This window comes from Gymnoscopelus microlampas (genome assembly GCF_963454915.1).
Source record: "Gymnoscopelus microlampas genome assembly, chromosome: 17".
Classification (NCBI taxonomy): domain Eukaryota; kingdom Metazoa; phylum Chordata; class Actinopteri; order Myctophiformes; family Myctophidae; genus Gymnoscopelus; species Gymnoscopelus microlampas.
In genome coordinates this window covers 9332469-9357528 of record NC_139954.1, presented here as the reverse complement: position 1 = coordinate 9357528, position 25060 = coordinate 9332469, and the positions used below count along the sequence as shown (strand labels likewise).

The window sequence follows — 25060 nt, the reverse complement described above, 5'->3', positions numbered from 1 at the left end:
CACCACCTAAGAGCAACACTTTACAGTCTGTACAACAGACACAGTCAAGGAAGCAAGCTCACACACAAACACGTTGGGCCTCATTCACTAAGCTTGTTTCTGCACATATTTTGTGTACGTATGTGCATATACATGCTTTTCCACGTACCGAGTCTGATTCATCAATATGTTTTTGTCCATGAATTCTGACGGATGACCGCTCAAACTCACGTCTGCTCGGAGGCAGACTTACATGGGACCAAAACTTGCATATATTAGGCTTGGGCAATATAGCGTATCTTGATATCTAAAGACAATACCGGTATTATAAAAAATACTGCATACCGTCAAATTATTCACGTGAGACCGCCTCCTCACAGGAAGGTAAACAAAACATGATGGTGCAAGAGACAAGTCAAATTGGTGTCTAAAAAAATCAGTTATATGCTTCTGTTTGGCAGCATTTTGGTGTCCAGCCGAATGAAAAAGAGAACCAGATAATCTTGATGTCGTTGTGCGCAAGCGAGACATCAAAGTGAAAGGAGGAAATACGAGTCATTTGCAATGTCACCTCGAGAAGAATCATCCCCGTGATTTTACTAGGCTCCCGAAGCAACCAAACATCCAGATCTAAACTATCACAGCCATCAGTTCCAAGTGCTTTTGTGAAAGTGAAAAGGTACAATCGGGATAGTCAGCGGTGGAAAACATGCACCCGTGCTGTGACCAAGTACCTGGTCAAAGAGATGGTCCCTTTCCACACGGTGGAGGAACAGTCATTCAAGGATCTACTAATAACACTTGATGCCCAGTACGAGCTGCCTGGACGTAAACAGAAATATGGCGCTGTACATGTCATTCACCGTCCACACAATTACACGAGTGGAACCTCGAGTCCCAATATCTCCAGACCAGCTACCTTCCAGAAAATCATACGGCGGAGAATCTAGCAACTGCACTCAAAGAGGCACTGGAGAATTGGCAGCTTGATGAAGGAAAACTCTCTGCCATAACTACAGACAATGGTGAAAACATTGCTGCCGCCATCATGGATCTGGGATGGCCATGGATAAATTGCTTCGGTCACAACCTGAACTTACAGTGCAGGAGCAGAAAAGGCCAGTATTGGATCGACTGGCCACGGGGGGGAAAAGGCACAACATCTAAAAACGGTAATAGGCTTATAAAATGTTTCCCAAAAAGGTCTAATAAGATGTTATGAATGGGCATGAATTTTTAAATTGCACGTATTATTTCCTATTCGGCCGTGATGACTAGGCTATAAGTAATTTAAAATGTATTTTTATTTATTATTTACAGGACTGCCCCACGCGCTGGGGTTCTAAACTTGATATGGTCGAGCGCTTCCTGGCACACGCTGAGTCGATCATACAAGTCCTGGCAGCTGACAGAAGAACCTAGCTGAAACTCACCTGGATTACATGACCAGCTCTGCTCTCCTTCCCATGCTCCGGTTATGCAGAGATGAAAAATAAAAGATGATGAAATCCAGTTGACAAAGACCATAAAGCAGGGAATCCTGGCCAAGCTGGAGGCCAAATATGGCTTAACCGTGCTTGAGTTTACGCGCAAATGCACATTCCTCGGTATCGTGGAGGTTATGAGAGTGACTTCGCATTGGAGGACACAAAGCAGCAGTTGGAGATGGTGAGTCTAGAGAGGCGAGCAGAAGAGGAGAAGCGGCGAGAAGAGAAAGGAGCAGCCGCAGCAGTTGTAAGGCAAGGCCCAGGTGAGGAAACAGGAGGTGAGGCAGGGTCTGCTCAAGTTCCTCAGGTTCTTAAGTGTGTGCCCGTATACGAGGATGTGTTGGGCTTTATCAACCAGACAACCAAGCATACATGTCTGGCGAGCTACCCAAGCTGTGGTGTACAATAAATATTGTTCCGGTGGCAAAGTCAGGTGATCTCACCAAGACTGACAACTCCCGGTGCATCAGTTTGAACTCTCTAGTCGCTACGACAGTTAAAGGGTGATCCTCAACTATATTAGACCTTCTCCTGAGATACTCACAAAATGGCTTTCACCTCAAGCTCACAACAGTCGGGCAGATAGTGGCTCAAAGGAGGATGCTAGAAGGTGTCCGTGAGTGGAACCTGTCAGCAGTGGCCTTAATGACTTAAAACAAAAAGCTTATTACACTATAAATGGAAACCTGGGCCTATGGGGTTACTGAAAATATGTTGCAGATTATAGTGGCAAGCTGTAGTCAGACTGGAGCCGAAATGGCGAAATAAAATAGTTTGAGGCACTCACAGGTGTCCTACAGGATGATACATTGGCCCCCTCCCTGTATGCCCTGAGACTTACTATCAGTGGCAGGGAGAAGACATTGAGTTTCACGCTAGTCCCAAGAAAGAGTCAGTGAGTATATTTAATCCCAGGCACTGACCTTGACTATGCAGATGACAATGCCCTAGTCTCGTCCACAGCAAAGAAAGGAAGATAACTACTACTAGGAGTAGAAATAGAGTGCAGGAAGATCAGCCTCAAGCTCTCAATGCCAATAAAACTAAAGTGATGGCATTTAACATGAAGGACAGAACAATCGCTACTGCAAGAGCGACGGTGATAGAGGTATTCAAGGACTTAAAATATCTTCGTGCCCTGACTGCCTCAACAGAACAGTTGAAGGTCCAAAGGGCACTTGCCTTGCAATGCCTTGTACAGGATGAGGAGTGTGGAAATCTGAGATGGGAGATGACCTCAAGAGACGGCTGTTCGTGGCTACAGTGGAATCAATACCGCTGTACGGGCCAAGACACTCACAGTACAGTAGGAAAAGGCCCTGGATGACATCTACACTTTATGTCACATGGGAGTACCACATCAGAAATGTGGACCCTTACGGACATCCCACTGGTCACTGTAGGTGAAGGGGGCGTACCACTGTTGTGAACACACTGTGACGTGCGAGCAGAGCCGGCAACTGCAGAGCTTTAGATGATGATGCTGGATAGGAGGAAGTGGAGGGCGGTGATCCTGGAGTCCTGAGTTGGTGTCGGCTAGTCTACACCATTGCATTGAATCACATGTGAATGAGGGTGTTGATTGTAGTGTTTCTTTAAGTGTCAGCAAGAGTGAAGTTACTGTACACATTAACCAAAATGATTTACCGTGTGGAGTGAGCCTGTGTCAAGAGAGAAACTACAGTCTGAATATGGAAGGATGAACTCCTGGAGACAGATGTGATGGCCAACGTTGACCAAGAGGAAGAAAGGCAGCAACTTGACCAAGCTACTCAGGTGTTCATATTACTCTTATGTTGTTCTGTGATCCTGTGGCTTGGCAATTAAATTGTATGATTGGGTAATACTGGATCAGAATCAGAATCAGAATCAGGTTTATTGTCACATCACAGGTTTACAAGGTAAAAAAGTGGACTGCACTGTTAAGTTTAAGTTCAAGTTTAAGTTTCTTTGGATGGACATGATACACAAACCAAGGGAATAGTATTTCCTTCTAAACACTAGGTATGGAACACAGACTGTACCGTGATTAGACAGCGTTATGGAAAAACCAACAGAAAGTAAGCACCTTATGCTAGCAGCCTACAGCTAAAGGAGGACCAAAGTAAGATCTATTTATGCATTATGCATGTAGTTTTGCATGGAAAAAATAAAAATTTAAAAATCAGTGAGTTTGCAAATTCAATAGTGAGTCTCATGGACATTCTAGGATGGCCCACTGTCTCCCTGTAACTGCACCAATCGGCATCATATCACTTTAACCTACAGAAATGTTGAAGATTGGAAGGGGGGGGGGGGAAGAAAAAAAACCATGACTACTGACCTCAGGATCTCCAGTTTACAATGTGAACTCTTAAGTCCAACCAAGAGCAGGTTTACTCCTAAATCCTGTAGCATGGTGTAAAACAGGTCCAATTCTCTCAGATGGGAGGGATTAGAGCTGAGAGCCGAGACCAGAACCTCATGGTGTGTCTCATTGAGGCCACATTGAACAAGTCTATAATTACAGATTAAAAAGGGAATATTTGTGAATATAACAAAATAACTACTTTATATACAGCATTGTGCTACCTAAAAAACGGCACTATTATTATTGATATATCGTCGTTCTCCCGTTCGCGATAAATAATCTATACTCTGTCGGCAAATGGCGATATTTTATTACAACGTGCTTAGGGGTTGGACGTGTAGCTCACAATACTATATTTGTCCCTCAATAACGATAATATCACAATACACGATATCTGCCATACTCGATATGTTTCAAGACATTTCATCAACGACATATCACAATATTTGTAACTGAAAATAAAGGAAAAAAACAAAAAGGTAAAAATTATGCATTTATTCCAAATTCATATTAGATGTTTGTGCATAACGAACTGACCACTAGAATGTACAAATATGTGCATGCATAGTGCCTCCTCCTAACAGTAAGACACTGACTGCAACCTGTACACAAGAAAGGATAATAATCCCTCTCGAAAATGTCTTGTGCAAGTTGAATTTTCAGGGGGAAAAAATGCTTTCTGTACAGTCAGTAGCAGTTTGTTTTATGTCAACCTGGCAGGGCTTATCAAGGTGACCACTGGGACGGCTGGCCAATAAGAGGAGAGATGGAATGGTAATGGCTGGAAAACAGCCGATCTACAAGCTCACAACGTGTCACGATGCGACACGCTGTGAGTCATTTACCTGGGGACCCTCTGGGTAGCCCTCAAGGATTCCACTTTGAGAACCATTGGGACAAATGAACCCCCATTAGGAACATCCACTGTCAGAGTCACTAATCATTTATATGAACTGGGGCCCTCTGGGAAGACCTCAAAGACCCATAGGTGTCCCCGGACGGTACTTTTCTGTTCCCCCCCATTGAAAGTCAAAGGGTTTTTTGGCGTTGTTTCTTGCGTATTACGTCGCTGTGGTAACGCGCAACGGCAAGAAATGTTGTCCTGGTGGAGCCACACGTTTTGATGTATATAATGCGGAGGTTGTGTCAACTGTGCTGGCGCCATTACGGGACAAATTTTGCGGGAAGAATAAATTAATATTATCTTAACCACTGAAATGAGCCCAGGATTCATTTCATTGTATTCTTAACAAAGCAATAAGAACTGAAATGGGCCCAAGTTTACATAGAACACATTGGTGATATACTTGCTAAGCACTGCCAGGTTTACATAAAACAAGTTGCTACTCACTGTTAAAAAAGTATTGTTTTCCCCCTGTAAATTTAATTTGCACAAGATATTATAGAGAAGGGATTATTTTGTATCCTTTGTTGTGGACAGGTTGCAGTCAGCATTTTACTGTTAGGAGGAAGCACTATGGATGCACCTTTTTGTACATTGTACTAGGCCAGTTCGTTATGCACACAAATCTTATAAGATGTTGGGATAAACGCATAATTCCAGATTTGTACCTTTTATGGGTATTTTTTGGTCTTTTTCAATATAGATATTGTGATATATCCTTGATTAAATTTCTTGCAATTTATAGAGTATCACAGATATTGCGTATCATGATATCATTATCGTGAGTTATCGTTATATATACATATATTACATATTTAACAATAAGGCCAAATAGTCAAAATTAGTTTAAAATGACAGGAGCTTTAGTTTTCTCCATGTTAATATTCCAAGACTACTCACCGAGCTTTTCTGCAGTTCCTCACAGCTGGGATCAGTCTGGCTCTCCCCCAAGCAGATGTGTTGTATTTGTCAAGGTCAAACTCCTCCAGAACGTCCTCTGATATCAGCAGCATGTAGGCCAGAGCTGAACACTGGGTCTGAGAGAGTTCCTTTTCTGATCTGTTTTCTGACTTCAGGTACTGTTGGATCTCCTGATATACTGAGTCGTCCTTCATCTCCATCAAACAGTGGAAGACATTGATACATCGGTCAGGAGCGGGAACATCAACATCCATGGTCATCTCCCTCAGGTTGTTGATTGCTCTCTGGATGCTGTCTGGACTGTTTACCGTCTGACTCAGCAGGCCTCCTAACAGACTCTGGTTGGACTCCAGTGAGAGGCCATGAAGGAAGCGGACAAAGAGGTCCAGGTGGCCATTTTTACTCTTCAGGGCTTTAAGCATGGCTTTGTTCAGAAAATCATCCAGGGACATCTGAACCTGACTAGCAGAATCTTCCAGGAATGACTTCAGTGCCTCCATGTTCCTCTCAGTGAAACAGTGTAAGAGATAAACTGCAGCCATAAACTCCTGAATGCTCAGATGAACAAAGCAGTAGACTGTTTTCTGGAATAGCACACTCTCTCTTTTGAAGATCTCTGTGCACACTCCTGAGTACAGTGCAACCTCTTTGACATCAAGACCACATCCTTCCAGGTCTTCTTGGTAGAACATAAGGATACCTTTCTCAAGATGTTCAAACGCCAGCCTACCCAGCTTAAGAAGAAACTCCCTCTCAGTCTCCATGAGATTCTGTTGATTCACCTCATGTGTCTCATCATACTTCTGCTTCTTTCTCTTAATCTGAACCAACAGGAAGTGGCGGTACATCTCAGTCAGGGTCTTGGGCAGCTGTCCTGTCTTGTCTGTCCCCAACATGTCCTGCAGAACGGTAGCAGTGATCCGACAGAAGACAGGGATGTGACACATGATGTGGAGGCTCCTTGATGTCTTCATGTGTTTGATGATTCTGCTGGCCAGCATTTCATCACTGAATCTCTTCCTAAAGTACTCCTCCTTCTGGGGGTCTGTGAACCCTCGCACTTCTGTCACCATGTCAACACAGGCAGGAGGGATCTGATTGGCTGCTGCAGGTCTGGTAGTTATCCAGAGAAGAGCAGAGGGGAGCAGATTCCCCTTGATGAGGTTTGTCAACAACACGTCCACTGATGATGTCACCGTGACATCAGAAACAATGTCATTGCTGTGGAAATGCAGTGGAAGCCTGCTTTCATCAAGACCATCAAAGATAAACCCAACTTTCCAGACAGCGAGCTGCTCTGCTGTGACCTTCTTTAATGTTGGGTGGAAAACATGGATCAGTGTGAGAAGACTGTACTGCTCATCTCTGGTCAGATTTAGCTCCCGGAATGAAAAGGGAACCAGGAGAATTACATCTTGATTTTCCAAACCCTTTGCCCAGTCTAGAGTGAACTTACACACCGAGAATGTTTTTCCAATGCCAGCGATGCCCTTGGTCAGAACTCTTCTGACGGGTGTCACTCTGCCAGGGAGGGGTTTAAAGATGTCAGAACAGTTGATTGGTGTGTCATGGAGGGTCTTCATCTTTGAAACTGTCTCAAGCTGCCACACCTCATGCTGGTTATTAACCCCTTCACTCTCTCCCTCTGTGATGTAGAGCTCAGTGTAGATGCTGGTGAGGGAGGTTCCAGTATCTTCTGTGATGTTGTCAAGACTGTTCACACTGATCTTATAATCCTTCAAATCCTCTTGCAGACTGACATCTGCTATGATAATAATATAATTAATATATTTTAAACATTTAGGTTCATGCATAACTATATCTTTCCAGCTGTGTGTGCACATTTTTTAATTAAATGCCCTCCAGTGAGTTGATCAATGTTTAATTTGGCCATTGGTACTGATAACATATTGACATTTAGTCTGACAATGTCTTCTGCCATTTACGTATTTGCGTTTTTAATGTGAAATGTAAAAATTGTGTCAAGTCTTACTTGGTCTGATTTGACTGGGTATCTTCAGTCCAGGTGTGGTCTCTCCACACTTAGGACAGCCATAGTGTCCTGTTGGAGCAAACTGGTCCCAGTATGAGGTGATGCACTGTCTGCAGAACCAGTGTCCACAGCTGGTAGACACCCGATCTGTCAGAACCTCCTTACACACTGAACACATGGACGCCTGCTCAGTCACAACCCAACTACTCCTCTTCCTCTCTCTGTGGAGATGAATACAATTTATTACGACTACATAATAGACTTAAATAATAGGATTAAATGATAACACCTGAAATTATAATAATTATTGTGCGAATGAAAGTCGGATTGTTCAGGATTCTTCATTGTTACGTCCCTTTAGTCAAGTATAAGAGATAGGGGCCTGAAAAGCGTTGAAGACCCCTGCCATAGTGTGTTGCAAAGATATATATACAGTATATTCCATAGTTTGTGGATGGATGGATAGATAGTAGATAGATAGATGGATAGATGGATTTGTTAAATAGTTAGGACATGCACACAAGCAGCCCGTCTGTATAGTGCAGCTTCACCAATAAACACCACATTGTGGTTTGTACGACTTCATTCACAAACTGCACACGTATTAACTTACATTATACAACAGGTAGTTCCGACCAAGCAATCTGATTGGTTGAAATAGCTTTCTAGCCGTGCTTCAAACCAGCATCATAGCACGGGCCTAATCACATTAATAAATCACTCCGCACTGTGCACTGAGCGGAGTGCACTGAGTGGAATCAGCTGTGCTGATGAGACGGTGCCTCAGAGCGCTGCTACAGGGACTATTTAATGTCTCAGTCAAATAAACTCTTCTCTTTACAGGGAAACGGATAATAACGAAACATTTTTATTATGAATTGCCTCACAATATGAATACATTTGGATGTGTTTTGTTGGTAACTGTATAATCGCAATATTACACTTGAGGGTGTGCTTTACCTATATTATTGGCACTTCAGTGATGCTCGCAGAACTCGGCTGCGCCTCGTTCCTGACCGCATCACTGGCGTGCCAATAATGACGGTAAAGCACACCCTCTCGTGTAATATTGCTTAAATCTATAGCAAAAGATTGGACGGTGAGGACACACTGCTATTAGACTCTGTCTCGATCTTAGTCATTTTAAACATTTAACTTAGCAGATCACTTTTTGTGTTATAGTGTTGTGTATATTGTATGTTTTGTAGGAGGATTCACATACTTTGTGTCTGGAGGTTCTGGTTCATTACTGAAGAGAGGAGGAAGATTTCTAGACCAGTCACTCTTCATAGACACACAACTGGGTGTTGGAGACTCTGCTCTCTGGCAAAGAAGTCTGAAATTATAAAAATGTGTATACAATTATTGTGCGAATGAAAGTCGGATTGTTCGAGATTCTTCATTGTTACGTCCCATTAGAAAAGTATAAGAGATAGGGGTCACACTTTACTTGAGCATGCAAATTCATTTGCAGAATTAACCCTTAATAAATGATGATTTAATGATGAACTCGTACATCAATTCATCATAAATGTATTACGTACTCATCATTGATTCCTGGTCCTCACCATTAACTAATGGTGAATTTAACCAAGTGTAATTGCATTATTAGTTAAAGGGCATTACACTTTAAAACACTTCTGGGGTCATTTTAACTACTCAGGCTTTTGTGAGCACCCTAGACAGTTATTAAGATATTTGATATTTGTTTTATCAGACACGCCCCATTCCTACTAATCCATTGTAACTTCAAACTACATTTTAACCATGTTAGATTCACTGAAAACACACGTCCGTCTTCTGGTGACTGATCGTGTCATCCTAATGCACAAGGGGTCGTGGCTTTTTAATTTGGCTTTTTTTCACTGTTATTAGACACTGTGTTGTTTCTTTGCATAGTTTGTTTGAAGTTTTTGGGGGAATTTGCACAACTTATGATGATATCAGTCTGTCATGTTATAGTGTTGTGTATATTGTATGTTTTGTAGGAGGATTCACATACTTTGTGTCTGGAGGTTCAGGTTCATTACTGAAGAGAGGAGGAAGATTTCTAGACCGGTCACTCTTAATTGACACACAGCTTGGTGTTGGAGACTCTGGTCTGTGGTAAAGACTTCTGGAATCATACAAATGTTTCTACAATTATCATGTGAATGAAAAGTGAGTTTGTTGAAGATCCTTTATTATTACATCCCATTATACATGTATAAGAAAATACAATTATTGGGTTCATCTTCTCTACAGTACAACTATAAGCAAAACAGCCATAAAATAAAATAATAACAATGCGGTGAAATAATAATCTATAGATATCCCATAGTGCAGGGGTCTTCAACAGCGGGTCCGGGACCCCCAGAGGTCCTCAGAGTTAATGCAGGGGGGCCACCAAATATTTGTGTGATAGGAGTCAACGTTTTTTTATTAACTACTTGAACCTTAGCATTCTTATTCTGTGGGGAAAATTTGTCAAAAACAGCAGATCTACAAGCTCACAACACCTCGCGCTGCGAGGCGCTGTGAGCTTGTTTATCGGCTATTTTCGGCAAAGAGGTTTGGTGGGGAGGGACAAAAGAGCAGACTGAAGCAGAGTGAAAGGTCAACTTTACTTAGTGTTGACGGTTATATCAAACACATTAACACGAATCCAACATGGCAGTGCTGTCAAACAAGTCTATGAAACCATCTATGAAATTATGAAAAGTTTAATCTGCAACACAATTTGATACGATATGTGTTGGGGGTCCCTGCTTCTTCTCTCTCTTAGCTGAGGGGTCCTTGGCCTGAAAAGCGTTGAAGACCCCTGCCATAGTGTGTTGCAAATATATATATACAGTATATTCCATAGTTTGTGGATGGATGGATAGATAGTAGATAGATAGATAGATAGATGGATAGACGGATTTGTTAAATAGTTAGGACAAGCACACAAGCAGCCCGTCTGTATAATGCAGCTTCACCAATAAACACCACATTGTGGTTTGTACGACTTCATTCACACACTGCACACATATTAATTTACAATCTATAGCAAAAGATTGGACGGTGAGGACACACTGCTATTAGACTCTGTCTCGATCTTAGTCATTTTAAACATTTAACTTAGCAGGAGATCACTTTTTGTGTTATAGTGTTGTGTATATTGTATGTTTTGTAGGAGGATTCACATACTTTGTGTCTGGAGGTTCAGGCTCATTACTGAAGAGAGGAGGAAGATTTCTAGACCAGTCACTCTTCATAGACACACAACTGGGTGTTGGAGACTCTGCTCTCTGGCAAAGAAGTCTGAAATTATAAAAATGTGTATACAATTATTGTGCGAATGAAAGTCGGATTGTTCGAGATTCTTCATTGTTACGTCCCATTAGTCAAGTATAAGAGATAGGGGTCACACTTTACTTGAGCATGCAAATTCATTTGCAGAATTAACCCTTAATTAATGATGATTTAATGATGAACTCGTACATCAATTCATCATAAATGTATTACGTACTAATCATTGATTCCTGGTCCTCACCATTAACTAATGGTGAATTTAACCAAGTGTAATTGCATTATTAGTTAAAGGGTATTACACTTTAAAACACTTCTGGGGTCATTTTAACTACTCAGGCTTTTGTGAGCACCCCAGACAGTTATTAAGATATTTGTTTTATCAGACACGCCCCATTCCTACTAATCCATTGTAACTTCAAACTACATTTTAACCATGTTAGATTCACTGAAAACACACGTCCGTGCTTCTGGTGACTGATCGTGTCATCCTAATGCACGAGGGGTGTTGTGGCTTTTTTTCACTGTTATTAGACATTGTGTTGTTTCTTTGCTTAGTTTTTTTTTTTTTGGGGGGGGGGGGGGGGGGGTTTGCACGTGTAACTTATGATGATATCAGTCTGTCATGTTATCATCCGTCGTGTTATGTATAAAGTATAGGAGGATTCACATACTTTGTGTCTGGAGGTCCAGGTTCATCAGTGAAGAAAGGAGAGATAACTCTAGACCGGTCACTCTTAATTGACACACAGCTTGGTGTAGGAGACTCTGGGCTGTGGTAAAGACTTCTGGAATCATACAATGTTTCTACAATTATCATGTGAATGAAAAGTTTTTTTTTTCAAGATCATATATTATTACATCCCGTTATATGTGTATAAGAAAAAAAGAAAAATAACAGATCTACAAGCTCACAACACCTCGCGCTGCGAGGCGTTGTGAGCTTGTTCATCGGCTATTTTCGGCAAAGAAGTTTGGTGGGGAGAGAAAAAAGAGCAGACTGAAGCAGAGTGAAAGGTCAACTTTACTTAGTGATGACGGTTTGAAACCATCTATGAAATCTCTGGACGGACGGACAGACAGACAGACAGATGGACGGACGGACGGACGGATAGATATTTCATAGTTTGTTCCATAGATAGGACATGCACACATAAGCAACCTGTCTGTATAATGCAGCTTCACCACTAAATACCACATTGTGGTTTGTACGACTTTGTAACAATCGGCCTTTTTACATGAAAGGATAATTACTACCAAAAAAAGGAAAAACAACGAGATCGGTGGGTGTTTTAACTGATAAGATTTTTTATATAATAGCCAGGTATAATTGACAGGTCAAACGGTATTTAAATGAAATATGAACACTTTCAAAATGACTTCTGTCCCTGTTATTCTCTCTGGTAAATAAAATAAACAAGCAAACAAACAAATGAATCAAAAACAAACAATAATCACTTTAACTGCCCCTCCCTCCCAAACAAATCCCACTGTCCCTTGTAGCCCAGCGGGTCACAATGCTACCAAAAACAATAAACAAAAACACACGGCGTCTAAGAGTCTGTCATGCACGCACGCTGTTTAAATAAATAAATAAACAGTCCCGCGACCGTCCTCTTCTGACGCGCTGGCGCGACGCAACAGTTCCTTATAATCCAAATGAAAAGAAAAGTCTTCTCCGCCCGACGCGGCCCAAATAATAACTAAATGACGGGGTACCCCTCTAATTTGTATTCCAAAAACGAGCAGAACGCTCGGGTTGATCTCACCGGTTTGGGCTGTCGGCTCCAATCCCACCGCAGCGCTCGTAGTCCCAACGCACGGTAGAAACGGCCGGTTCCAAACTCTGCGGGGCTCGGAAGTCCTTTTAACCTTAGCTGCAGTCTAATGTCACGTTTAAACTTAGATCAAAACGGTATAAACTGGCGCTTCAAGGTCTCTGCTTTCCTCCTCCGTTCAACCTGTCACCAAAAGGTTTGGTTCGTTCACCCCCCTGTATTAGTAACCTCGGGTGGCATCAATGATTCAATTACCCCCCCAATCAGACCCGTTACAGTTCATGTGAATAGGATCAGTTCATATTTTCTCATGGATTCAAACATGTTACATACATATATTTACAAATATAATAACATGCACAGGTCGAGTGGAATACTTATAATAATAATGTGCAATTGTCACAGTCCCCCCCCCCCCCAAGCTGGAAGCTAATTTTCAAGTCCTACCAAAGTAGGGTTTGAGGTTGACCACATTAAGCGTATCCACTTTGTCACTATCTTTCCATTTCACTCTGTAATTGATGGGGCCTGTCTGACTCGTCACGATAGCTGGACCTGACCATTTTGGCGCAAGCTTCGACGAGTATGCATCAGATGCTTTGGAGAGTGGATGTGTTCTCACCCAGACCAAGTCGCTCGGCTGGAACTGTACATGTTTCCGCCGGGCATTATAATACTTGGCTTGTCTGGCTTGAGACACCCCCACCCTTCGTTTGACCTCTTTGACCATGGCCTGCTGTCTTTCTAGGAGGTTGTATGAGGGTTGTGAGGGCATTGGTGGAGATGCCAACATACGCTCCAAGGGTCCGTACAACCCACGGCCCATGGACATTTCCGCAGGTGTATGGCCAGTGGTTTCATGCATTGCAGTGTTGATGGCGTATCGGAACTCGGGTAACCATTGATCCCACTTGTTGTGCTGGTCTCCCACGAACGATGCGATCATAGTCTTGATGGTCCGGTTTGCCCTCTCCGTGAGGTTGGCCTGAGGGTGGTAGCTGGTGGTGAACTTGTGTACCACGCCCCAGGTCTTGCAGAGATCGTCAAAGACATTTCCGGTTAGTTGTGGTCCGCGATCCGAGATCAGGTACTTAGGGACCCCCCATCGAGTGAATATTTCATCCTTAAGGATCGCACTAAGCCTCGGGGCCTTACCATCTCTCAGCGGAAACATTTCCACCCATTTGGTGTAATAATCGATGGTGACCAACAACATGGTGTTTCCCTTCTTGCTCCTCGGGAACGGCCCCATCAGGTCGATCCCGAGGGCCTCTCCTGGTTGGCTTATCTGGGTGGACTGCAACATACCGGATGGTTTTTGATTCTCTGGCTTGTACTGCTGGCAAACTTGACACTTCTTAACATAATCCCACACCTCACGGCGGACCGTCGGCCACCAGGCCACCTCAAGAACTCGAAGTAGGGTCTTCAACCTTCCTAGATGCCCACTCATGGGGCGGTCATGGAAGTACTCCAGGAAACATTGGACAAGGCTCTCGGGCACCACCACCTGATACTTCAGTCCGATGTCCCTGGTTGGCTGCCTCCGATACAATATTCCCTGAATCTCCTCGAAGCCTATCCGATCGGTCCGCTGGTCCGACAGGTCGAGATTCTCCAGAAGATCTCTGACCTTAGGATCCGCGCTTTGTGCTTTGGCTAGATCATCTAGCGTTGTGGGTAGTTCCGAGTTGCCAGACACTGCCACTACTGCACACACTGCCTGCTGTTCAGTAGGAGTCACCGCCCGAGATAAGGCGTCGGGGACGATGTTCAGGTGACCCTTCCTGTAGTATATGTTGAATTGGAACTCTTGAAGGCGTATTGTCCAACGAGTGAGTCTAGACGAGGACTTAGGGTTCTTGAATGCCCAAGTGAGTGCCACATGGTCGGTGTACACGTCGAACTCCACTCCTTCAAGGAAGTGTTTCCACTTTTCCACCGCCCACACGACCGCAAGACACTCCCTCTCGGATGTAGAGTAGTTGCATTCGGCTCCTCTGAGTCCCCGAGAGGCATAAGCAATCACCTTCTCTAAGCCGCCCACCTGTTGGGTAAGTACGGCTCCCAACCCGACACTACTGGCGTCAGTATGCACCTGGAACGGTAGTGACAGATCGGGCTGGACCAACACAGGTGCCTCCACCAGAGTCTGCTTCAACTTTTCAAAGTTTGTCTGGCATTCCTCCGTCCAATTCCACTTCACTCCCTTCCGCTTCAAGTGATTTAACGGCGCGGCCAGGTCTGCGAAGTGAGGAATGAATTTGAAATACCAGCCCGCCATTCCGAGAAATCTCTGCAGTGACTTCAAGTCATGGGGAGCTGGATAGTTCATAACGGCAACGGTTTTGTCTGGGTCCGTCTCAACCCCCTGGGAAGAGACGATATGTCCCAGAAACTTCAGCTGCTCTCGGTAGAAGTGACATTTCTCAAGATTCAGGGTGAGGTTGGCGACATGAAGCTTGGCGAACACGGCATCAAGATCTTTCATATGCTGCTCGGGACTTGGAGAGAAGACGATAATGTCGTCGATATAGACGAAACAGCACCTTGCCTTGAGATCACCGAGCACTCTCTCCATCAATCTCTGGAAAGTAGCCCCGGCATTTTTCAGTCCAAAGGGCATGGTTCTGAATTGATACAGTCCGATGGGTGTTATGACTGCGGTCTTGTGTTTGCTCTCCTTATCCATTGCCACCTGCCAGTATCCTGCCTTCAGATCCAGGGTGCTAAAATGGCATGCTCCATGCATTGATTCCAAGATGTCGTGTATCAGGGGCATGGGGTAGGCATCCAGATTAGTTTTGGAGTTGAGTCCTTTATAGTTCACACAGAACCGGTTACTCCCGTCCGGCTTCTTGACCAACACCACCGGTGCGGCCCAGGACGAGTCAGAGGGTTCCAAGATCCCCTTGGTGAGCATCCCCTGTACCTCATCCACGATGATTTGGCGTTTGTACGGTGAGACTCGATAGGCTCTACACCGCACCGGCATCTCATCCGTGGTGTGCACCTTATGGGTGGCAACATTGGTCTTACCTAGTTGCCCCGAGCACACCGACGGCCATCTCTGGAAGAGACATTCCACCTCGGGTGGAACATTTCGGACACGGTGTAATGGCGTGACACCAACACTGCCCATCGCTGGCGACACCGGCACAGCAAGATAGAGCTTTGCCGACGGCAGGGCGGGCGCTGCTTGTGAGGCAAAGGGATAGTGTGTGTAGCCCTCAGGACCCCACACCCCGTAAGTCTTTTCGCCAAAGTTAAGGACAGTTTTGGTCTTCAGGCAGAAGTCGAGGCCCAGCATCAAAGGGAAGGTGAGATTGTGGTCGTCTAGGACGAATGTTTCCACAGACCACATATGACCATGCCAGTCGTAGATCAAACCCACCTTCCCCACCGCTTGGTGCTCCTTTCCATCCGCCAGGATGAACTTCCGGTCATCACACTTCCTCAGATGTTCCCCTGCTCGGGATAACCGCTGCCAGTTGCTTCTTCTCATCAGGGTGTATGAACAGCCTGTGTCCATCACCGCTTCGAACTCCACGCCTCTCGTGGCAATGGGCACGAATAATAAGTTCATCCATTCCTCTTGGTCAGGGTGCCCCTGTTTGACATCCATACGTGCCATTTGAGCTCCTTTTCCTGTCGGCGTTTTGACTCCTTTGTCACTGCCTTGTTTGACTCCCTTGTCTCCGCCTTGTTTGGCTCCCTTGTCTCCGCCTTGTTGATTTACTTTCTTCCAGTAGGCGCTGGAGGAAGAACAATCCCGTTCCACCTGGGACCCAACCTTCACCAGTTGATCCACCGTCTGCACGTGCCCGCGCAGACACCCCGCAATCCTCGGATTGCAGTTGTTGAGTATCTTCCTCACCAGTTCACTTTCAGTGATTTCCGGCTTCCACTTCAGACAGAGCGCACGGTAGTCATAGGCAAAGTCTCGAAGACTTTGGGTGGGAAGCTGCAGCATGTCACGCAGTTTCTCCTCCACTTCCGATTGATAATCGGTAGGCAAGAACGCGAGAAAAAACGCTTCCTTGAACATTGCCCACGACTTACACCTCTGCCTCTCGGATGTCCACCAACTCCTGGCGGACCCCTCAAGGACACTCGACAGCGTCCCCATGAGCTCCACGTCTGTCAGGGGCCTAACGGAGAAGAAGTTCTCACATTGCTCCACAAAGAACATGATATCCGAAATCTCCTTAGATCCGTCATACTTAGGGAATTCCATTCTGATGGCGGGTTTCGTGTATCGGTAGGCACTGGCAGGTGGTGCACTAGTGGACTGGTCAGTAGCTGCAACGGGGTGCTGCCCCCCAGATGGCGTGACGGATGGACTGGAAGAAACGGGGGCGGGCAGGTCAGGTGAGGCCATAGTGGGAGCTACCTGAGGTGCACTGACGGCCTGACTGGCTGGTACTGGGACGGATGGACCCTGCGAGGCAGCAGTGGGCGGTACCTGAGGTGTACTGTTGGACTGTCGGTGGGGGGTACTTGTGGGATGAGGGCGAGGTGTATGTGTTCCATAGAAACTAAATTCTGGGCGAGGTGAAACTTGGACCCTTCTGAGGTGAGTGGTACTTGCTCTTTTTATCCTTGTGACCTCATTATTCCATTTCTCATCCCTCCTCTGTAAACACTCAACAACCCCTTGCTCTAATTGCTTGACTGTGTTCCTCACAAGCACCTCCATCTGGTCCATCCTACCGTCTATGTACTCCCTCAAAATCTCTTCCCGGTTAATAGTGCTCTCGGCTGCTTTCTCGAACTCACCCCGCACATGGTGCACATGACCTTCCAAGGTTTGAATCTGGTCCTTAATCATGGCCAAATCCTGCTGTATTGGGCCCGGGCCCTCAATTTCCTCCTCTTCGTCATCCTCATCCTCACCATCCTCATCAGAGATATACAGAGAGCTAATGAGTGATGTGATTTCACCTACAGGATTACGGTGACGCTCAAAGGATTGGCGCTCTGGAATACTCACTTCCTCCTCGACCTGACCAGTGGCTGGCTCCTCTACAATCAGAGCTAACTGTTCTGGGTTTCCCCCACTTTGTGCCATTGTTTTTTTCCAGAAGTTTTTTTTACAGTGTATTATTCACTTTTACCTTTTTTTTCCCAAAATCAATTCTCAAAATGCTGGCTTTCAGTGTCTACTTTTAAACCCACGATCCCCGTACGGGCCACCAAATGTAACAATCGGCCTTTTTACATGAAAGGATAATTACTACCAAAAAAAGGAAAAACAACGAGATCGGTGGGTGTTTTAACTGATAAGATTTTTTATATAATAGCCAGGTATAATTGACAGGTCAAACGGTATTTAAATGAAATATGAACACTTTCAAAATGACTTCTGTCCCTGTTATTCTCTCTGGTAAATAAAATAAACAAGCAAACAAACAAATGAATCAAAAACAAAAAATAATCACTTTAACTGCCCCTCCCTCCCAAACAAATCCCACTGTCCCTTGTAGCCCAGCGGGTCACAATGCTACCAAAAACAATAAACAAAAACACACGGCGTCTAAGAGTCTGTCATGCACGCACGCTGTTTAAATAAATAAATAAACAGTCCCGCGACCGTCCTCTTCTGACGCGCTGCCGCGACGCAACAGTTCCTTATAATCCAAATGAAAAGAAAAGTCTTCTCCGCCCGACGCGGCCCAAATAATAACTAAATGACGGGGTACCCCTCTAATTTGTATTCCAAAAACGAGCAGAACGCTCGGGTTGATCTCACCGGTTTGGGCTGTCGGCTCCAATCCCCACCGCAGCGCTCGTAGTCCCAACGCACGGTAGAAACTAGAGGTTACGTAGGTAACCCCGGTTCTTTTAGTTTAGGAGTGAGGCACTCACTATGGGAAACAGCGCCATCTGGCGATGCAACAGAGCTACACAATACGCTCCCGGGGCCCATTTCATTGGGCTAGAGGGTATGTCACGTAACCGGCTGTCCCTTCCCCTTTCCAGAAGGACATATAAGGGCTGGTCGTGACGTAGTACTTCCTCTTACCACAGGTCCTCTGTTCGCAGTGGCGAAACAAAGGGGTGTTTGGTGAGTGCCTCACTCCTAAACTAAAAGAACCGGGGTTACCTACGTAACCTCTAGTTCTTTGTCGTTTTGAGTCGTGAGGCACTCACTATGGGATCTACAAACCCCCCGGAAGCGTTAAAAACATTGTATCCCCAGAAAAAAACGCACGTCCCCTACTGGCTCAGGGACCCGCACACGGCGGGCCCCCGCTTCAGGGACGCCCAGGCCCACCGGGCCTGGACACGGCACAAGGGATGAGATAAACGAAAACCCCGACAGACCGAAGTCTTCCCCATTCAGCTAATAGAAGACAAGGCTCGTCACCTACTAACCTCCTAGTAAGGGAACAGGGCCCCCCTGCTCCCTAGGACCCAACAGATTGTTAGCCCCACGGGATCACATCAGGGGGAGAAAGGCACCTCAAGTAGATGAGGCTGCCACGCCAAGGACTGCGTGCGTCACCGAGGAAGCCGCCATGTCCAGGCTGTAGAAAGCTGCAAAGGTCGAAGGAGACGACCAGTCAGCAGCCCTGCAAATCTCCTGGACCGAAAACCTCTCTAGAGAGGGCCCAGGAAGCAGCCAATCCCCTAGTCGAGTGCGCCCCCAATCCAACAGGTACTGGGGCCCCACTACTAGTATAGGCGAGCCTTACGGCCTCAACTATCCACCTGGAAAGCGTTGACTTGGCCATCGCTTTCCGCTGGTCACCCCAGCCGTAGGTGACAAACAATCGTGTTTACGACCTACCAGGCGCCGTCACCTGACAGTAGAGCCTCAAAGCCCTCACTGGACAGAAACAAAGTGACCACTCGTCCACCGCCGAAGCAAAAGGAGGTGGATGAAACGCAACCAATCCGACCGGAGCCGGTGCAACCCCCCCGGTCTTGGTAACGAACGCCAAGTTTGGCGTCAGCAGAACCCGTCTGCTATCCCCAGAGCACCTCAAGCACTCCGAACTCACCGGGAGTGCATGCAGGTCACCGACCCTCTTGGCCATAGCCAGGGTCACAAAAAAGACTGTTTTCAGACTCAACACCTTGAGGCTCCCAGTCTCGAGACGTTCAAACGGGGGAAAGGCAGAGTGCATTCAGCACCACCGCCAGATTCCAAGCCGGAAACAGAGGCCTGTTACCCGGCCTGGTCCGTCTGGCCCCGCCCAAGAACCGCCGTACCAGGTGACGATCGCCAACCGTCCCGCCTTCGAAAACCTTCGTGGCAGACGGAGATGGCATCCAAGTACACCATGACCGTCGAGAAGGTCAAACCCTGATTCAGCTTGCTCTGCAAGAGAAAAAGGAAGCCGCGTACCGGGGCCCGAAAAGCCACCACCACTGGTGACTGCCCCTGGCACCATGACACGAAAATATTCCATTTGACGTCATAGGCAGCCCTAGTAGAAAACGGCCCTCGCCCTCTGGATGGTAACCACCACGTCAGGGGGCAGACCACACGAATCTAGGTTGGCCCTCACACAGGCCAGAGCCACAGATCTAGGTCCCAGGGGCTGGGGTGGTTGATCTCGGTCCCCACCTGCGTCAGCAGGTCCGCGATCGGAGGAAGGGACCCGGGTTCGGCGTGGAGCAGAGAAGTTATCTCCGATCCCCACACGCCCCAACCTGGAGCAACTGGCAGTACAGTCAGGCCCTGGGGCCTGACCCTTTTCCAACGTCGGGCGGAACAACTCCAGCGGCAGGAATGCATAAAGCAGTTCCCTCGGCCAGCTGTGAGCCAACGCGTCCAGTCCCAACGAAAAGTCCGCTGCCTTCACCGAGAAAAAGCGAGAGCACTTCGCGTTCTCTGTTGAGGCAAACAAATCGACCTGTGGTCGATCGAACCTGGTCCAAATCAGGCTGGCGTCCGTCGTGACAGCCGTCCGTGAGATCACAGCGCCTCCCCTGACGCCTTCTGACAGAAAGGGTGCGCATGAGCACAGCCTAAGTGAATCCACGCAAGTGGAGACACCAGACCTTGTCGAGGGTCCACGGTAGGTGGGATCCTGAGAGCCCGCATCCACCACTGAAAAGGTCCCAAAATAGCCTACTTAGGCAGGTCAGGTGTATGGCTGAAGTCATGAGACCCGCCACCTGCACGCACAGCCTGTAAGTGACTGTCTTTCCTACGTGGAAAGGCCTCACACAGGACAGGAAGCCGTCTAACCACTCCTGAGACAGACGTGCTGCGAGCGTGGTCGAGTCCAGTGAGAACCCTATAAGGGAGGACTGCTGGGACGGAACCAAAACGCTCCTTCTAGAAACCGACAGTGAAAAACCGACAGTAATCGCGCCTCAGGGCTACGTTGATCCACCTGTCCCCCTGACCGAACGTGCGCAGGAGCGCCACGGTCATCAGCATACGAAAACCTGAATTTCGTAAGAGACTTGATGAGACCCCTTCATCCAGAAAGGGTCACATAGCCTCCCCCCTCCTTCTTTGGCCAGAAAACACACGAAAACCAGTTGTACCAAAAACTGGGAAAAAAAACGGGGTTACCTAAGTAACCTCTAGGTTCCAATTCGTAGACGGTTTTCTGAAGATGCCCTTGCTCAGAGACATGGCTGCATTACCTCTCCGCATGAGAGGAACATCCTGTGTCTGACATAGGAGGCATGTAAAGGTACGTGGAAAATCACGTTGTTGTCCAGGGGAGCTGACCGGTACAACCACAGTGTGTTACTGCTGTACTGAGCCTGACCAGTACAGAAAACCAGTGTAACACTGACGTACCTGCTGCATTAAGCAACACAGTGTTGTCGTAAGCGAGGCTAGGTAGCCGCTAGGTGAAAACAACAGCAGAAATTTCCTGTGCACCGGGTAGACGGGAACGTGGAAACACGCATCCTTTAAGTCTATGCTGGTCCATCCGTCGCCCTGACGCACCGTGCGTAGTAACGCTGCGTTCGTCAGCATGCGAAAATTGAATTTCGTTAGAAATTTATTGAGACCTCTCAGGTCCAGTATGGGACGTACACCCCCCCCCCTTTTTCTGAACCAGGAAAAACTTTGAGTAAAAACCCAGGCGTTTCCGATCTGGGGAGAACTCTCCTATTGCGCCATTGTTTAGGAGAGAGAGAACCTCCTCTCGTAACGTAACTGCCGCTGCGCCCGTCGCGCTGGAGAAAATCACTTTGTCTGACATCGGGGGTTTCATGCAAAACTGTAACTTGTAACCCTTCTGTATGGTGCGCAGCACCCAATGAGACGGGTCGCAAGCTTTCCATTTCGCTAGACAGCGAGCTAGTGGGTTGAGGCGAGTTAAAGAAACTGCTCGCTCCACCGGCTGTCTGCCCGTTGTCATGGAGACCAGTGACGCGCTCGCACGCTCTGGCGTTGCCAAACGTGTGACGCTCGATAGAGGCAGTACGGGTGTTACCTGATTGACAGAAGGATTCGGGAAATTCACGTGACCCCGCACGCGGTGCCTCCCCAACATTGGTATCCGGTCGGAGAAGCCCCTTGTCCGTCTCCGGTCGGAAAAGGAAACAGTTGGATTCGGGGAGGTCACGTGAGACAGTACGCGGTACCTCCCCGACGTCAACATCCGGTGGGGGACGCTCGACGTCCGTCTCCGGTCGGACACGGAAGTATGTAACTTGTTTACCTTCCGTTCGGCCATCTTGAGAGGGCCCTGTGATGCAGAAGCGTTTTGGCGCCCTCTCCAAGATGGTGGAATCGGTTGTAAAAACGGGCGTGACGCCTGTGCCAAGGTGCAAAGGCGCCCTCTGGCGGACAGGGGTGGTACCGTTCTTACAATTGATTTTACAACTGGTTTTATTGTTACCTTCAATGGAGTCAGTACATGCAGTGTTTCTGTCCCACACGTATTTGGAAAAACGAGAACCGGCTTTACCAAATACTGTGGGCTCATGGGGGGGGTCAGATTGCTTGTCCCACACGTATCTGAAAAACCGACGAGGGGTTTTTCGGATACTGTGGGCCCAAAGGCAGACCATCGAGAACGGTCCTCGTTCTCCCTGGCACACAGGCGGAGTTTGAAAAAGACAAGGTTTTGTACTTTTCAACGCATGTAAAACCACAATCACAGGGTATTTCTTCACAGATCTTACAGTAAGTGCGACATGCTCCTCTGTTTGGCTGTGGAGGCTGGAGACTGGTTTTCCCATCTGCACTGGAGTTATTCAATTCAGTGTAGCAAACACATTGGCATAATGGCGAACATTATATAAAAATAATGGAGAAACGCATTATACTTCGTATCCCGTCAGTGTTTGGAAGGCCGAGAAACCGGTTCCGTCCAATCATTAAGGGCTTAGTTCAGAGTTAGTCAATTCAGTGTAGCAAACACATTGGCATAATGGCGAACATTATATAAAAAATAATGGATAAACGCATTATACTTCGTATCCCGTCAGTGTTTGGAAGGCCGAGAAACCGGTTCCGTCCAATCACTATGGGTTTATTTCAGATAGTGTCTGAACCATGCAGGGTGTGGTGAAAGAACAACCATAATAGCACAAAAACAGGCAATAAAAACAATATATTGACATTAAGGCATTATATCGTATCCCAGCCGTATTTGGAAATGCAATATGTGACAAGTGTGACAGACATATTGGCACAGTGATAAGCATTAAGTACCACAATATACTGACGTTGATATGCATAACATGTTGTATCCGACAGTGTAGGAGGACGAGCACCGACCATTTTCCTAGCATTGTGGACTCATGTCGACATGGTTTGAATAATGCAAAGGTTTGGTTCTTTGTAACAAATTTTATTGGCACAAAAAACAGGCATTATATTTTGTACTGACCTCACAGAATGTGCAAAAAACTACCCTGCGTCTGCTCTGTAGACACTGGGAGGAACAGGGCGGTCAACGTCGCGTACTCCGCTCACGAAGGGGGTCGGGCTAGCTTACCGCGGGCCACCGCTCGTGGCAGCTGGAGTTGGGGTAGGGAGGCGGGAGTGTCGCGGTGGTGCTGGGCGAGCACCGCTAGCACCTTCGGCGTTCCCCGTACAGGCCCTGGCCTGACCGTAGCGAGCCATCGCGTGGTGAAAGAAGCAGCTGCGGCTGTAGCCGAAACAGTTAAGCTGGTTAAAGCCAGGCCGTATCTGTGACGAAGCAGCCTCACCGAGAGCCGGGCGAGACAAGCAACACAGTTCGAGTATCGCGGGAGGGTTTCGGGGGGACAGAGCGAGAGCCGCTGATGTCCACTAAAACTACCGGCACAGGCCGTATCTGTGACGAAGCAGCCTCACCGGGAGCCGGACGAGACAAGCAACACAGTTCGAGTATCGTGGAAAAGAGCGACAAAAAGCTAGGCTAACAGCTCTATTCGGGGAGTTAGCTCAACGGATAGGGGGTTAGCGCTGTGGAAGTAGCCAAACAGCTAAGCTAGTAAGTTAGCGGCTAGGCTAAGAACAGCTTTAAGCTAACGTCGGCTCACAAAAAGCTAGGCTAACAGCTCTGTTCGGGGAGTTAGCTCAGCGGGAAAGGGGGTTAGCGCTGTGGAGGTAGCCGAAGCTAGTAACAGCTAGCGGCTAGGCTCAGAGGCAGCTATGGGCTAACACCGGCTCACCACGAGGTAGAATAAAGTTAGTTTCCTGGAGTTTAGTCGAGCGAGAAAACCCGTGGGTGACTTATCCTAGTCTCCGCTAGTTTCGGGGGGACAGAGCGAGAGCCGCTGGTGTCCACTAAAACTACCGGCACAGGCCGTATCTGTGACGAAGCAGCCTCACCGGGAGCCGGACGAGACAAGCAACACAGTTCGAGTATCGTGGAAAAGAGCGACAAAAAGCTAGGCTAACAGCTCTATTCGGGGAGTTAGCTCAACGGATAGGGGGTTAGCGCTGTGGAAGTAGCCAAACAGCTAAGCTAGTAAGTTAGCGGCTAGGCCAAGAACAGCTTTAAGCTAACGTCGGCTCACAAAAAGCTAGGCTAACAGCTCTGTTCGGGGAGTTAGCTCAGCGGGAAAGGGGGTTAGCGTTGCGGAGGTAGCCGAAGCTAGTAACAGCTAGCGACTAGGCTCAGAGGCAGCTAAGGGCTAACACCGGCTCACCACGAGGTAGAATAAAGTTAGTTTCTCAGCGGGAAAGGGGGTTAGCGCTGTGGAGGTAGCCGAAGCTAGTAACAGCTAGCGGCTAGGCTCAGAGGCAGCTAAGGGCTAACACCGGCTCACCACGAGGTAGAATAAAGTTAGTTTCCTGGAGTTTAGTCGAGCGAGAAAACCCGTGGGTGACTTATCCTAGTCTCCGCTTTTAGGGCTAAAGCTGGTTTCTCACTTTGGGTCCTGAAGTGTAGTAATTGTCGAATAAATGTAGAATTCAGTTTTTAACAAGCGTGTAGCCTTGTAACATCTGCGAACAGA

At 46.9% G+C, this 25060-nt stretch overlaps 1 protein-coding gene across 2 annotated transcripts in view; it reads right to left on the bottom strand.

Annotated features, from left to right (window-relative positions):
• The window catches only part of LOC311065049 (uncharacterized protein), a 47695-nt gene that overhangs the window by 11585 nt on the left and 11050 nt on the right, over window positions 1-25060 (bottom strand). For both annotated transcript variants that reach the window (XM_084085229.1, XM_084085230.1), the window contains 7 exons: window positions 11579-11692; window positions 10803-10916; window positions 9637-9750; window positions 8857-8970; window positions 7635-7855; window positions 5621-7406; window positions 3790-3963 (listed from right to left, as the gene is read on the bottom strand). In XM_084085229.1, the coding sequence (XP_083941355.1) occupies window positions 3790-3963; window positions 5621-7406; window positions 7635-7855; window positions 8857-8970; window positions 9637-9750; window positions 10803-10916; window positions 11579-11692 (2637 nt within the window). The remainder of the gene's footprint in view (window positions 1-3789; window positions 3964-5620; window positions 7407-7634; window positions 7856-8856; window positions 8971-9636; window positions 9751-10802; window positions 10917-11578; window positions 11693-25060) is intronic.